Source organism: Callithrix jacchus, chromosome 14 (assembly GCF_049354715.1).
Source record: "Callithrix jacchus isolate 240 chromosome 14, calJac240_pri, whole genome shotgun sequence".
Lineage (NCBI taxonomy): Eukaryota > Metazoa > Chordata > Mammalia > Primates > Cebidae > Callithrix > Callithrix jacchus.
In genome coordinates this window covers 104,987,119-105,003,188 of record NC_133515.1, presented here as the reverse complement: position 1 = coordinate 105,003,188, position 16,070 = coordinate 104,987,119, and the positions used below count along the sequence as shown (strand labels likewise).

The 16,070-nt window shown below is 43.7% G+C and overlaps 1 protein-coding gene across 4 annotated transcripts in view; it reads left to right on the top strand.

Annotated features, from left to right (window-relative positions):
• GRHL1 (grainyhead like transcription factor 1) overlaps positions 1-14,985 on the top strand; it is a 52,545-nt gene extending 37,560 nt beyond the window's left edge. For 2 of the 4 annotated variants that reach the window (XM_078349970.1, XM_002758039.5), the window contains 7 exons: positions 3,059-3,110; positions 4,355-4,494; positions 5,628-5,665; positions 8,561-8,652; positions 8,996-9,081; positions 11,478-11,542; positions 13,326-14,985. In XM_078349970.1, coding sequence (XP_078206096.1) covers positions 3,059-3,110; positions 4,355-4,494; positions 5,628-5,665; positions 8,561-8,652; positions 8,996-9,081; positions 11,478-11,542; positions 13,326-13,440 — 588 coding nt within the window. In that variant the 3' untranslated portion in view covers positions 13,441-14,985. Of the gene's footprint in view, positions 1-3,058; positions 3,147-4,354; positions 4,495-5,627; positions 5,666-8,560; positions 8,653-8,995; positions 9,082-11,477; positions 11,543-13,325 lie in introns of all 4 variants that reach the window. The other 2 variants (XM_017964557.4, XM_008981145.4) reach the window with 1 other exon arrangement.
• The last annotated feature ends 1,085 nt before the right edge of the window (positions 14,986-16,070 follow it).

Here is a 16,070-nt window from a genome sequence, read left to right as displayed (position 1 = left end):
TTTTTTTGAGATGGAGTTTTGTTCTTGTTGCCCAGGTGGGAGTGCAATGGCAAGATCTTGGCACACTGCAACCTCCACCTCCTGGGTTCAAGCGATTCTCCTGCTTCAGCCTCCCAAGTAGCTGGGGTTACAGGTATGCGCCACCACGCCCAACTAATTTTGTATTTTTGGTAGAGACAGGGTTTCCCCATGTTGGTCAGGCTGGTCTCAAACTCCTGACCTCAGGTGATCTACCTGCTTCGGCCTCCCAAAGTGCTGGGATTACAGGTGTGAGCCACCACGTCTGGCCCAAAATAGCTTATTTTAAGTGAATAGTTACTGTTTTGGCCTTGCAAAGACACATTATATAGAGATTTTTAAAATTCCATTTTGACTGAAAGATTAGAAGGGTTGATAAGTACGTTTTGTTGGGCATGTCTGACAAGTAAAGGAGGTGCACACAGGACCCTCTGAGCCCAGCTGCTGGGTGTATAGGCGGTCACCCCTGCACGGGAGCTCTTCTTTAGCCACGTCTGAAAGGATGAATCACAAAGAACAGTGGCTTCACAGACCTGTTCCCCAAAGGCCCTTCACTAAGCCTGGGGAAGGAGAGGTGCGAATTCTCCACAGCCACAGGGAAGCAAGAAGAGAAAGTGCAGGGCCCCGAAGGATCTCTACATGACCTGTTTTCTCTGGTGTAGCTCCTTTATTTCTGGAAAAGAGAGGCTCACTTTTGCCTGGTACAGAGCCAGGGGCTGACCTGGATTCAATGCAGGGAGAGCCTGGAAGGTTCGTGCTGGCTCGGAACTGGAACTGGGGAGCAACCATGGATGAGAGTGAACAGTCCATTGAACTAAGGCAACAAGATCTGACTTTTTCCTACTCAAAAATATTGGACTTTTTTTCGTGGTAGTGGGGGTGGGGGGGGCAGTTCTTTTCATCCTGTTAAGGGAACTTGTCTTTTATTAAGATTTTTAGAAAGTGCTAGGAAGTATGTTTGCTATCAGAGGCCTGGTCCGTCACCCCAGCTTTTGCACCAGGTACACAGCGGCTGCGCACAGTGAATGAGCCTGAGGCCTTTTTTTTTTTTTTTTTTGGATTGTGTTTACTCTATGTTGGCATTTTGGTGATTTTCACCTTCCTGGGTGCTGGACATTTTTGTATTATTGTCAATCTCCTTAAATTTTGTCCTAAAATCTGGTTAAGTTGGTTGGAAACCATTTGATCTTCCAGATCTTATATCTGTGATTTGATAGGTGGTCCTGGAGCTGTGCTAAATGTAAGGCTAATCATTCTGTGCTTTTCTGATCAGGATTTTCCTGAATATTCTACCAAGTGCCCTGCTCATTATAAGTTTTTCTAGTGGTTGGTGGCAACAGTTACAATTTCTGGCTCTGTGTGGGTTTCAGGCACTGTTTCTCTAATCTTTTCAGATGGCAGTTCCCAACCCTGACCCCTGGTCTTGGGCAGTGTCCTGGCACCTATGTCCCTGTTGGTACCCGGCCACATACTGGAGGGGGGCTCCCTGAAGATCTCGGAGCTCTTTCTTCTGTGGTACTTTGTCCTGCTGCCTTGGTCACTGTGGACTTCAGCTCTGTCTGAAGGTGCCCTGGTTGAGGGTGCCCTCAACACAGGGCACCTGGACTGAGACCACGTGGGCTCTCCTTCCTATGCCACAGCCTGGGAACTCTGAAGGCAGCAGCCTGCATGGGTGTAGGGCTTACCATACATTCCTGTCTCCCAGGGATTGCTGTTCTTTGTTGCCTGCTGGTCAGGGCCTTCTCATCCTTGTTTCATGCATTTTGCCTGGTTTTTGTTGTTTCAAGGTGGAGGGTAAATCTGATCTGTGTTACTCCATGTTATGTAGAAGCAGAAATGCCTTATTCTTTATAGATTCATAGATAAAGAGGGACAGTCCTATTTTGTAATAGGACTGTACCATCCACCTTTTTAGAGGAGGGTGGTGTTTATCATCAGAACGAAGTTATGGTTAGACTCTTAGAAGGGACAGAGAGATCCAGACCAAATTCATACAATAATGGCTAAGAGATTAGGGATATTTACCTGTTTTTCTATGTCAAGGAGGGACTATTGTGTCAATGCTACATAGCAGTTTTTATAAGCAGGTTGTATGTCGACTGTGTTAGTATACTAGCACTTTCTAGAAAAGGCAGAAGGTGGTTTTATATTGTTTTTAAAATGTGTTCCTTATTATATAATAATGCTTAGATCAGTGGGATTTTTATTGCCTCTCTTTGCTATCAGCAGATTTATTTAATGGAAAAATAAGCTACCAGTTCATCCTAAACTAGATAACTATGTAAAGAAATCTGTACCATTCAGAAATTAATTCCAATAAATCAAGCAAAATGATTAAATGTTATGTTTTTAATACACTTAATTGCATGATTTCAGGTCATGTTTATTACTAATATGGTTCTTTTAAGAATTATTGTGGGTTCAGTTGCCTGGTGCTATTAGTCTTTGCTCAGTTGATCTACAGAGTACATGGGTATCCTTTTTCTAGGACTCTGAGTACACTTTTTCTCTTTTTTTTAAGATGGAGTCTCACTCTGTCACCAAGGCTGGAGTGCAATGGTGTGATCTTGGCGCACTGCAACTTCAACCTCTCGGGTTCAAGTGATCCTCCTGCCTCAGCCTCCCAAGTAGTTGGGACTACAGGTGCCTGCCACCACGCCTTACTAATTTTTGTATTTTTAGTAGAGGCGGGGTTTCACCATGTTGGCCAGGCTGGTCTCAAACTCCTGAGTTCACACGATCCACCTGCCTTGGCCTTCCAAAGTGCTGGGATTACAGGCATGAGCTACCGCATCTGGCCAGAATTTTGCTTTTGTTTGTTTGTTTTTCAAATAAATGTTGTTCCTTGTGATTTCATAGAATTAAAAATAATTTTTAAGACTAATCTATTTAGAAGAAACTACTATGATAAGCCTCATTTATATAGTAAGGGAGTTCCTGTCCACAGAAGAGAGGTTTTTCCCCCGACTGGTCAGGATAAGAGTTAAATATTTTAAAGATTGGAAAACAGAATCCTATCTTGTCTTCTCTTGACATATAGGGAGCTGAGCGGAAAATCAGGGATGAAGAACGAAAGCAAAGCAAAAGAAAAGGCAAGTGTCCTGACCCCAGCTCCCAGTTGAATGCCTGTAAGTAGAAGTGTTCCCACCACGCTTCAGACCTTTTCCGTTCAGAATGGTGGCTGGAGTTAACACACAGAAGATAGTGGGTGTCCTCCCTGCCCCGCAGTACAGCACTGCCTCTCCCTCAGATGCAGCAGTAGACACCGGCTCAGCGGGGTAGTTTTCCTGGAGCCTACAGATGGATCCCCAGGTTTTCTCGAGCTCAACTTTTCCAGCTGTTAATTCTAGTTCAGACTCCTGCTTCCAGTCTTGAAAAATGACATACATTCTATATGAATCGCTGTTAAAATTGGGACTTATCTAGATTTTTGAAAGTCATAATAATGGTTTTGTGAATTCAAGATGCCTTAACTCTAAATAGGATCATTTTTGTATCCAAAGTATAATATTTTAATATTTCCAAAAGCTATAAGGCTTCTATTTGGACATTTCACCAGGAAAGGTTTTCTTTTTTTTTTTTTATTGTGACCAGTACTCATATTCACAAAATCTTGTATCTAAAATGAAGAAAGTGCTGCTCGGTGCCTGTAGGATTTCATCTGTAGTACATGCGCTTCTGGCATGCTCTTTTGAATGGTCTGTCTGGCTCAGCAGACATTTGTCCTGCAACACCTTAGTCAGGATTCTCCTACTGTATCAAAGTGTAAACTCCCAGTGACACTTCAGAGACAGCTGACTAACCAGAAGACCTCATTACTGAGTACTTCAAGGCAAGATTACTGGGGAAGATGGAGTCTCTGACTTATTAAGTTAAAAATTAGATGGGCATACTTACACTTCACCTCATTGTCGGGTTTCTTGATGTGTTCTGAAGTCAATGGGTTCGTTAGAATGTAAATAATTTAATGGGGACAGCTGAGGTGAAATTTCTTCCAAATTATGTTTATACAATTACAAATTTTGGCCTTTTCAGTGAAAACTAAATATACTCTGCCTCTGTTGCAAATCTTGTGTGGACATGTGTCTCTGTGTGTTTGAAGATACCTTTTCCCTTTTGGTTTGATAAGACATTCAGATGATTTTAGTGGAAATACACACAGCAAATTCCTTTACATAAACTAGGATTCTTCTTGGCCAGCATGCCCTGTTGTGTCTTACAGAGTACGACACTTGAAGTGTCTTACACAGAGGTGAGTGCTCTGGGCCTGCATCCAGTCTGTATATAATCCTTTGACCTTGGTTTTCTCTCTCTCTTTTTTTTTTTTTTTTTCCAGTTTCTGATGTTAAAGTACCACTGCTTCCCTCTCACAAGCGAATGGATATCACAGTTTTCAAACCCTTCATTGATCTCGATACTCAGCCTGTCCTCTTCATTCCTGACGTGCACTTTGCCAACTTGCAGCGGGGCACTCATGTAGGTACCCAGATCCCAGGGCAGATTCCCAGGAAGGAAAGCATGGCAAAAGGAAATTCTTTGGCATTATTCATGAGAAACAGAAGCCAAAATTGGGCAAAGTTTGACCAGTTAGTCAGCTCTTTGGAATATTCTGCTGGGGTGACAATGGTACCCATGCAATAAAATATGGATTGTTGATTTGAAGGTGCAGTGCAGTCTCAGCTTTATTCTGTTTGCAATCCTTCATTCATTCATTCCTACATATCCTAGCTCATTTCAAAGATTCTAGGATAGTAACATAATTTGGAATTTGAGCCTGTGATCCTTCTGAATTTAACTTGGGAGAATACCTAGGTTAAGGAGCTTTCATAGTGTAAGAACATCTGAAGGCTTTTCTCATGGTTCCAGTTACTGAGTTGTCCTTGCCATGTGTAGTTACCAATGCCTTGGCAACTAAAGCTATTTAAAAAATAGTCATTCCTGTTTTGTGGCAAAGGCTTTCTAGAGACAGGAACTTCAGTAGAAAGGCATAGTTTTATGCTGAGTGCAAATAAATATTGAAAAGACAGTCTTTCCTGCACTTTGTGGGCAGATTTATAAGGACTAAAGATTTGTCAGTGTTCTTGGGGCCGTGGCCAGTACATTTAGTTTCTGATGGAAGTGAGCAGGAGTCAGCATGCTGTTTTTACGAAGGGCCAGGCGGTAAAGGTGTTCAGCCTTTGCGACCACATGGTCTGCACTGTGCAGCTCAGCTCCGCCATACTACTGCAGATGCAGCCATAAGCAGCATGTGAGTGAATGAGCGTGGCTTTGTTTCAGTAAGGACTTTATTTACATAAACTGGCTTTGGACCAGATTTGGCCCAACCACTGAGTTAGAGGAGTTCCAGACATCTGTAAGAATCTGGTTATTGAAAATTAGGGGTAAAGGATTTTATATTAGATTATATAGTATATATGTATACTATATATTATAAAATCTTATATAGTATACATATATACTATATAATATAAAATATATTATAAAATCTAATATAAAGGATTTTATATTAGATTGGTCAAATTCAAATTATTTCTATTTTAGGAATAATTGATTTATGGTCAAACATTTTGAGCATACATTTGAAAAGCAATCTGTTTCTTTGATCTTAGGTCCTTCCCATTGCCTCAGAAGAATTGGAGGGTGAAGGGTAAGATTTATGTTTCATTTTAATAATGAAAACAATCTCAAACTTGTAGAAAAACTGCAAATATAGTAGAGAACTCATTTTTCCCTGAGCCATTGAGAATAAGTTGCCAACCTGATGGCCCATCACTCCTGAATATCCTGGTGTATATTTCCTGCCAACAAGGAGATCCTCCTGTGTCACAGTTAAGATTAGGTTATTAACATTGCTACAACAGAACCAATAATGTCCTTTATAGCAAAAAAGGATCCAGTTCAGGATCACAAACTGTAGTTAGCTTAGTTAGCTGTCATGTTCGTTAATCGTCTACAGTCTAGAACGCTCTCAGCTGCTCCTTAATTTTTCTGACCAAATATTTTTGAAGATTTCAGCCAGCTGTTTTGTAGACTATTCTTAGTTTGTGTGTGTCTGCTGTTTTCTCATGGTTAGATTCCAGTCCTGGCAGGGATGTCATAGAGGCGAGGCTGGGTTCTCCATGCTTCCTAGCAGATGGCGCTCGATGTCAGTTTATCCTGTTACTACTGGTGTGCTTTGTCACTTGATTAAGGTGGTATCTACCAGCTTTTCCACTGCAAAGTGGCTCCTTTTGTAATAAGTGTTGTCTGGGGAGCTACATTATAGCTTTGTAAATACCTCATTCCCCATCAGACTTTGAATTTACTCATTTTTTATTTTTTTGAGACGGAGTTTCGCTCTTGTCACCCAGGCTGGAGTGCAATGGCACGATCTCGGCTCACCACAACCTCCGCCTCCTGGGTTCAGGCAATTCTCCTGCCTCAGCCTCCCGAGTAGCTGGGATTACAGGCGCGCGCCACCATGCCCAGCTAATTTTTTTTGTATTTTTAGTAGAGACGGGGTTTCACCATGTTGACCAGGATGGTCTCGATCTCTTGACCTCGTGATCCACCCGCCTCGGCCTCCCAAAGTGCTGGGATTACAGGCGTGAGCTACCGCGCCCGGCCTCAATTTACTCATTTATTGCTACAGTATGAACTCATAGTTTCCTGTTTTAGTCAATAAATCGTGGTCCATTAGTCATTCACTTTGATGCTCAGTTGTCCCAGAATTGGGCTCTGCCTTCGCATGCCAGGCAGTCCCCTACTCAGACACTGCCCAGTGGAGGCAGCTGACACTGCCCCTCTTTGGGCCATCAGAACCTTCTTGATGGCTTTGGGACTTTTTTCAAAAAGGCAAAGATTCTTTTTATTTCATTTTACTTTTAGAGACAGGGTCTTGCTCTGTGGCCCATGTAAGAATAGAGGGGTGCAATCACAGCTTACTGCAGACTTGAGCTCCTGGGCTCAGGTGATCCTCCTGCCTCAGCCTGCCAAGTAGGTGGGACTACAGGCACATGCCATCACATCCAGCTAATAATAATAAAATAAAAATAATTATTATTAATTGTTATTATGATTGTAGAGATCCTGGCTTCAGGCAGTCCTCCCACCTCAGCCTCCCTCTTTCTGTTATCTACTCTCAGAAAGGTGCATCTTGGTGGAAAGAGCCAAGGTTTCCATGGGAAGTTCATTCTTCCACATCCCTCTTCCCTTATCTTCCATCCATTCCCAGGGCTTGAACCGTCATACTGGGGACATTCATCCCCACACTTTACCCACTGTGCCTCTCTCTGAAGGCAAGGCCTGCATTACCCCTTTGATTCTTAGTGTTTCAGACTTGAGTCCTGCAGGCACCTTCACTGGACGGCTGCTGTGTGCTAGGAACTGAGATGACAGCGTCTCGGAGGCTCAGCCCGTACTCCCGAAGTGGCCATTCTGCTCCAAATCCAGCACTCACTCCCTTCACTTTCAGTTATTTGCCATTTCTCTTGTTCACCACAGTACCGCCTGCCGGACCCTCCATACCAGCTACCCCTGGTAGCCAGGTGCTCAATCTGAGCTTTTCTCTCCTCAGGCTCTTCTTGATTTGTTCTCCCCTTTTGGCTTCCATTACACCATCATATTTTAAACCCACAGAATCCTGTACTCAGATTAACCTCCTTCCCCTGGTTCCTGTGCTTGAAGGTCCTGGGGTCCCCTCCATTGTTGACCATACACTTTGGGTACCACACTCTGTTTTCAAATAGTCCCTCTTCCCTGCCATGTAAAATTTAATTCCTTAGAGCTGAATGATGAGGGCATTCACGGTTGAGCTAGCCTCCCTTTCTAGATGTGGCTTCCTGTGGGCCATTCTGTTTGAGCCAGGCTGGCCCTGCATTTTCCTGCACACACTTCCTCAGTATTTTGAAATGTCATCTCCTTTGTTACTGCCTGTACAAGGTTATCTCAGATCCTACGTCCTCCATAGACTGTTTCCTGAAAAGAAACACCTAAGAGTTAGATGTGGTGGCTCACACCTGTAATCCCAGAACTTTGGGAGGACAAGGCAGGAGGATCGCTGGAGCCAGGAATTTGAGAATATCCTGGGCAACATAGGGAAAACCCAATTCTACAAAAATAAAAAAATTAGTGGGGCATGGTGGTGTGCACCACTTGGGAGACTGAGGTGGAAGGATTGCTTGGGCCTGGGTGATTGAGGCTGCAGTGTGCCATGATCTGTGATGGCACCACTGCACTCCCAGCCTGGGCAACAGAATGAGACCCTGTCTCAAAAGAAAAACAAAAAGCACCTCATCCTCAAGAAAGCAGCTTTATCTAATGAGAGTGAGGGGCAGATACCTGCAAGTAACCTGAGTGTGGTCCCATGTCCGCCTGTAAATATCCATGAGCCTTGGAGTCAGGATCTTTCTTCAGGCCTGATTTTTCATCCCCAAATAAGGAAGCTGGACCAGATAAAGAATGAAAGTCATTTTAAATCTAGTTCCATGTTAGGCTCATAAACAGCTTTGTTGATGCAGCTTGTTGAGTTCAATCACTAACAGCGTATTTTGGATCGCTGCAGGTCTGCCTTGAAAAGGGGGCCATATGGCACAGAAGATGACTTTTCTGTCCCTCCTTCTACCAAGCTGTCCCGGATAGAAGAACCAAAGAGAGGTGTGTTGGTTTCCATTTGTTAGTGGGAGTTTTAAATCAGAAGTGAGTTTGGAATCTATCAAAAGCATAAATTACTCAAACACATTTTTTCCAATTTCACTTGCTTGAGAATTCTTCCATCAGACCAACATCTAGCTTGAGCTAGGACTTCTAGCAAAGTTCAGAGAAGCTGAAACCTGTGTTCCTTAAGACAGAATTTATATTGGCTGATGTTTGTCATCCTTGATGTGAATGTGTTTTTTATTTTAGCTAGTACCCGTGGTCTGTTTTCCTCTTTTGCTCATGTGAACTGAATCCTTTTTTTCTCTTTTCCCTTCCTTATTCCCGGTTGGGGATTGACTAGTGCTACTCTATGTTCGAAAGGAGTCAGAAGAAGTCTTTGATGCCCTGATGCTCAAGACCCCATCGTTGAAGGGCTTGATGGAAGCTGTAAGTAGGATCCACTCTGTACTCCCCTGTACAAAGTGAAAGGAACGTACATAGAATTTTATTGAAGCAGTTTATCAGATGATCCAAATCCTTTGTCAGACCTTCTGGAATCCTTGACACCTTTCTCAAGTCATCACGTGTCCCACATTTTATCCTAACGCAGGGATTCTGTGTAGTCACTCAGTAATACCTAGTTCACTGAATTGAATGGATTTGTGATGTCCTATGAAATAGTTTAATTTGTATATATGTGGTTAAAGGGAAATTGCCATTCAGAAGCTAACAAAAGTAATTTTTAATCAAGTAAAATCTTAAAAACTTCATATAGAACAACAGTGGCTCCTCAGTCTGCCTTTGAAACTCCCGATCCTAGAACAGTACTGAACTTGTATCCAAGAGCTCACGACAGCCTATTGGAGAGAAAGTAGAAGTGTAACCAGTGATGGCAGTAAATCTGTCTTACAGGGATCTCAACATAGGGCTGGAATAAACTGACCCCATGTTCCCTGTGGTGGTATCAGTAAGAGAGGAAGGCTGCTGTGTTAATTTCCCGTTCTGGCTATGCCCTAGGAAAAACGCAGGTCATCAGCACTGAGTGCAGACATTTACCACCCTGTCTCCTACAGACCATAGAGATCTTTGAGTTCAAACTGTGTCCATAATTGGGCTGAAAACATCTCCCCCAGCTCCCTCTGATGACTGTCATGTGTTGAATTCATAACACATCTTGATGAAGGGCATGCTTCATGCCAGGCATTGTGGCGGGCACTGGAGTTAGGAGCGTCAGTGACACAGTGCTGAATGGAGTTTATGTTCTAGTTAGGAAGACAGAGACACCAAAATAAGCGAAGAAATTGAGGTCCTTTTTCAGGTACTGGTAAGTACAATGAAGAGGAATAAAGCAGGGAGATGGAGCATGGGTTTGGGGAGCTGCTGTGCATCTCTCAGCCAGGCACCCCAAGTCCACGGGTATCACTCAGCACATCCCTGCCCACCTGTAGCACTACAGCACAGGCAGCACCATTCCCACTGTCGCTTCCTGCCTCCTGGGATGTCCCCTGGGTTTCTTTTTTCTTGCCTTTTGAGGACCCTTCATTATGTCTTTTTTTCTTTCTTTCTTTGAGAGGGAGTCTCGCTCTGTCACCAGGCTGGAGTGCAAGTGGCGCAATCTCAGCTCACTGCAACCTCTGCCTCCTGGGTCTAAGTGATTCTTCTGCCTCAGCCTCCTGAGTAGCTGGGATTACAGGCGCATGCTACCACACCCAGCTAATTTTTGTAGTTTTGGTAGAAACAGGGTTTCACCATGTTAGCCAGGATGGTCTCAATCTCCTGACCTCGTGATCCATCCACCCTGGCCTCCCAAAGTGCTGGGATTACAGGCGTGAGCCACCATGCCCAGCTCATTGTGTCTTAAGAATCATGCCAACTGTTTTGACAACAAACAGGTAAAACTTTGGGCTGGAAAAAGAAATAAAAAATCATGCCAATTTGCTGGGTACAGTTGTTCATGCCTGTAATCCCAGCACTTTGGGAGGCCCAGGCAGGCAGATCACCTGAGGTCAGGAGTTCAAGACCAGCCTGGCTCACATGGTGAAACCCTGTCTCTACAAAAAATACAAAAAATTAGCTGGGCGTGGTGACTCATGCATGTAATCCCAGCTACTCGGGAAGCTGAGCCAGAAGAATCGCTTGAACCCGGGAGGCAGAGATTGCAGTGAGCTGAGATCACGCCACTTTACTCTAGCCTGGGAGAGGAAGACTATCTCAAAAAAAAAGAATCATGCAAACCCTGATTACAGGGAGAGAGGAGAGTAAAGAGGATGGAGAATTACTATGGTGGCATAACTGTTCATGGCTCACAAGGAATTCATAACAGGATCTTACATTTCATAACACACAAAGTATTATCCACTGGTACAGAAAAGAAAAAGGACTTATGTGGTGAGAACTCGGAGCTGGGGTCTGGTATGAAACATGTGTTTGGAAGATTGGCAGGATCTGCAGGTTTGTCATCTGAGGCTGTTTCTCAGCACCCCCTTGAGCTTTGCTCTGTGGCTTGAGGTGAAGCTGGCGATGGATGACAAGTGTGAATCAAGTGTTGGATCTGGAGTGAATCAGCTATTTGTCCTTGAAGCAGCTCACCCATTCTCTTTAAAAATAGCCTCTGTGCCCCAAAAGGAAGACAGCCAGAGTTTACACAGAGAAGCTCATTACAGGGGGCAACCAGCTGAGGAGAGGCAGAGGCCCAGCGTGTGAGCTGGGGCTTTTCCGTGTCTTTGCATTTGATTTTTGAAAAACAAAGTTGAGTGCCTACACACATATATACATATATATGTTGCTGTTTGGTTTCTAAAGCCTTGGTACAGGGTTTTGTAATTTTTTTTTTTCCTCTTTAGATCTCAGACAAGTATGATGTTCCTCATGACAAGATTGGGAAAATATTTAAGAAGTGTAAAAAGGGGTAAGCAGCCATTGCATCCTTCATCCCTCAGAAAGTGCTGATCCCCGGCCCCTCCGTAGTGCCAGTGTGATACCCCCCCAGCACCAGTGTGACACACCCCTATGCCAGGGATATACCCCCTGTGACACATGTGCATTATGCCTAGTCCAACAGCAGCCGAAGAAACGTGGGTGCTAGAATGTGGCTTTTCTAAATTATATACAAAATTACTTAGACAAAAATTGATCTGGCTTGAGGAGATCTTTGTGGATTGCTTTTCTAAGTCACCTTTGCCCTCCACATGCCTCGCAGCAGTGCCATGGCTCCATACCCCAGGGTGTGTGACCAGTGCCACTGAGGATGGCCAGGGCAGCCCCTCTGTGTGTGGAGCTGTTGGAGCCAGGCATGGGGTTGGGCACGTCCATGATGCTGCACTTGGTCTTCACAGCTTCTTTCTGAGTTGGTCTTAGGGCTTGTTGTTCGTTTATAGACAGCAGCTGAGGAGCAGAGCTCGGCAGGCTTGTTGGCGCCGCAGTTCGTATCCGCTGCCTCTGCAGCCCATGCCTTGCTCTGCCTTCCTGCCCAGGATCCTATTTCCCAGTTATTTCACGTTGCTGCTTTGTCCAGAAATTCATACTTTTCGTTCTTTTTTTTGCCTGCCTGTGATGTTTGGCATGGATAAGCAGGGGCTAGCATGAGAATTTTTTGTCTTAGTTTTTTGTTTTTTTTTTTTTTGAGACGGCATTTAGCTCTTGTTACCCAGGCTGGAGTGCAATGGCGTGATCTCGGCTCACCACAACCTCCACCTCCTGGATTCAGGCAATTCTCCTGCCTCAGCCTCCCGAGTAGCTGGGATTACAGGCACGTGCCACCATGCCCAGCTAATTTTTTGTATTTTTAGTAGAGACGGGGTTTCACCATGTTGACCAGGATGGTCTCGATCTCTTGACCTCGTGATCCACCCGCCTCGGCCTCCCAAAGTGCTGGGATTACAGGCTTGAGCCACCAAACAAATACTAATGGGAAATTTCTAGATGGTTCTAGTGGAAAGAGTTGGACTTAGTAGTTCATTTATTTTTGTTTCTTATTCTTTATTTTTTGTTTGATAATAGTAGTTCATTTAAACTTTGAGGCTAACCTGCTGGAGTGTGCGGTTTGTCAGGGGGCTGTGGCTTCCCACCATGTAAGTTAATGTTGTTGATGTGCTTTTACTTTATTCCTTTAGAGGTGGTTTCACTCTGTCGTCCAGGCTGGAGTACGGTGGTGCCATCGTAGCTCACTGTACCCTTGAACTCCTGGGCTCAGGCGATCCTTTCACCTCAGCTTCCCAAGTAGCAGGAACTACAGGCATATGCCAGCACATCCAGCTAGTTTTTAAATTTTTTCTGTAGAAAAGGGATCTTGCTATGTTATCCAGGCTGGTCTCAAACTCCAGGGCTCAAGTGAGTCTCCTGCCTCAGCCTCCCAAAGTGTTGGGATCACAGGTGTAAGCCAAGTACCATTTGCCAAGTGACTACTATTAAATACATGCCAGAAACGATAATCACAAATAAGCTAATGTATTTCATCTCCCATGTGCTGTGATATATCACCTGATTTCCTCCTAACTTAATTCTCTCTACAATCCTATAAGATGGGTACTATTATTATCCTCATTTTATAGATGAGGAAGTTGAGGCTTAAGGAGATTTATAATTTGCCTCACATGCCACAACTAGTAAATGGGAGAGCTAACAGTTAAATCTAGGCCTGACTCCAGAGCCGGGGGGAGTGAAGTCGGTTTGTCTTGTACCTCCCCTTCCAGGATCCTGGTGAACATGGACGACAACATTGTGAAGCATTACTCCAATGAGGACACCTTCCAGCTGCAGATTGAAGAAGCCGGGGGGTCGTACAAGCTCACCCTGACTGAGATCTAAAGGCCCGTGGGCCACAGCTCCCTAGGAGATCAGTGCAGGTGTTTCTAAATCTTACGGTTTGGCAAGTGCAGATAACCCCAGTCAATCATCTCGCCAGCACAGGTCTATGTCGAGGGAAGGGGTTCCTTGCAGATTGGAGGCGGGGCTGCATCTGGCTTGGTGGTAGCATTTAATCTATTGCATTGGCGTTTTTCAGATGAAAGAGAAATCCATGTACCATTATGTTTGAATTTCCTGATATATACAGGATTTAAAATGAAAAATTTATTCTAAGAGTTAATGGTCTCTAGGAAGCTTTGGGATATCTGCTATGTTATTTATCAAAATATTGGGATATCTGCCTTGTGCCTATAGTATCGTGGGCCTGAGGTCAGCAGAAGTCAGAAAAGGTGGAGGCTTGGCTTTCAGTGTTATGTGCCTGGATTCAGTACAGCTCCACTGCCTCAGGTTAGTGGGAGCGAACCTGAAGAGGAAGGGGTGAGCCCTCTCTCCCTTACCCTCTCGTTCTCCACCAGTGTTTACTACCCAGGGCATGTTACTGAAATCTTCCTTTGAGACTTTCTTGGACATATCAACTGCCTTTCTCATGAAGAATTTTAATGGGTTACAGTATGAAATCAGTTAAGATAAAGCTGCATTGTATATAAGTGCAATATATTTTTGAAGGTCTGTAAATGTGTACATACATGTCTTATATAAATATATAATATATAAATGTGGTGTCTGTGTACATATAGTGAAGATATGCAGTAAGATCTACCTTAAAGACTTTCCCTAGTCAAAGGTTAAGTTATTTTTGATAATGTATGCCAAGCAGATAGATACTGTGCTTAGTGGAACAAACTAAAATCCTTTTTCTCTGTGTTTTTCCAAACACAAGCAGTCATTTTGTAGCATAGCAAAACCTTCTCAAATGACAGATTGTTTGCTATTGAGAATGTTGTTATTTGGATTTCTGTACTGTTTAACAAATGAAGTAAAAGAAAAACACTATTGCAATTCACATCTTTTGTTATGCTAGTATCAGTCAGATGTACTTCAAAGAAACAGTAATTACATCAAACATATTGCAAGTGTTGTGTACCAAGTGATACAGCTCAAAATGGAGTTCTCCTCGTCTTCCTGTTTGGAGAAATGATTATTTTATCACACTTCAGATCCTTGGTGCTTTGATTATCTTGTATGTTAACAATTCTAGAATACATTCACGAATTTATAAAAATATATTACTGTGGTAGGGGAACATTTTGTACACATTTAAATATATAAAAATACTAAACTATATAATTTTACAACAAAGTCACGGGTATCTAGGTTCAGGGAGCTAGACTAGGTCATCTGTGTACATAGGACTGGTAGTTACAGTCTTGGGTTAAAGTACTCTAATGAAGTATGGGAACTAAATTGCTGGTTTTCTAAGATGAGATATGGGATATGGGTCATACAACTATTTTATATTTTTTATGAATTTGATTTTGTGTGTTATTTTCAGTTGTATCATTGAAGATGTATTTTAAACCAAAGGGATTAAATTTTATATGTCTATTTCGTAATATGTCATTTCCTGTTTTTCAATCTGACTTTATCATTGCATTTGTCAGTAAAACGTGAGAGCTGAGAAGCATCTCTTGCTAGCACCTTCTCCTTCTTTCTTAATATGTATGCTTAGGTTGTTTCCTTCATGTTAACTTTTTCTCACCTATGTCTGAAATGATTCACATAATTGTTAGGTCAGGTTCCCTGAAAGATTTTTCAATTCTTACCAAAATTTAACCACTAAAGCTGAAGGTAAATGCTTTCATACTTAAAATCTTAGTATTTTTAGTGTTTAAAAGCCTAACAAAATATATGTAGTTAAAAAAATCTACCAATGTTTAAATCATCAGAATTTATAAAACAGGCGTTCTGAACATATTCCAGGGTAATCCAGGGCCTAAATATGATAGATGCTAAAACATATTTTTAATGAATACATGATCAAGTTAATGAAGTAAACTCCCTGATAGGGCTCCTGGGACATCTGGATTTTTCACAGTAACCCTTCGGCCAAAGTCAAGATGCTCCTGCGGCCTGGGTTCCCATTCACTCAATAGTTCCAGAGTCTAGCTCCACACAGGAGGCCTGGAAACACAGCCCCGCATCCTCATCCTGGGATCCCTGGAAACACAGCCCCGCATCCTCATCCTGGGATCCCTGGAAACGCAGCCCCGCATCCTCATCCTGGGAGCCCTGGAAACGCAGCCCCGCATCCTCATCCTGGGAGCCCTGGAAACGCAGCCCCGCATCCTCATCCTGGGAGCCCTGGAAACGCAGCCCCGCATCCTCATCCTGGGATCCCTGGAAACGCAGCCCCGCATCCTCATCCTGGGAGCCCTGGAAACGCAGCCCCGCATCCTCATCCTGGGAGCCCTGGAAACGCAGCCCCGCATCCTCATCCTGGGATCCCTGGAAACGCAGCCCCGCATCCTCATCCTGGGAGCCCTGGAAACGCAGCCCCGCATCCTCATCCTGGGATCCCTGGAAACGCAGCCCCGCATCCTCATCCTGGGAGCCCTGGAAACACAGCCCCGCATCCTCATCCTGGGATCCCTGGAAACGCAGCCCCGCATCCTCATCCTGGGATCCCTGGA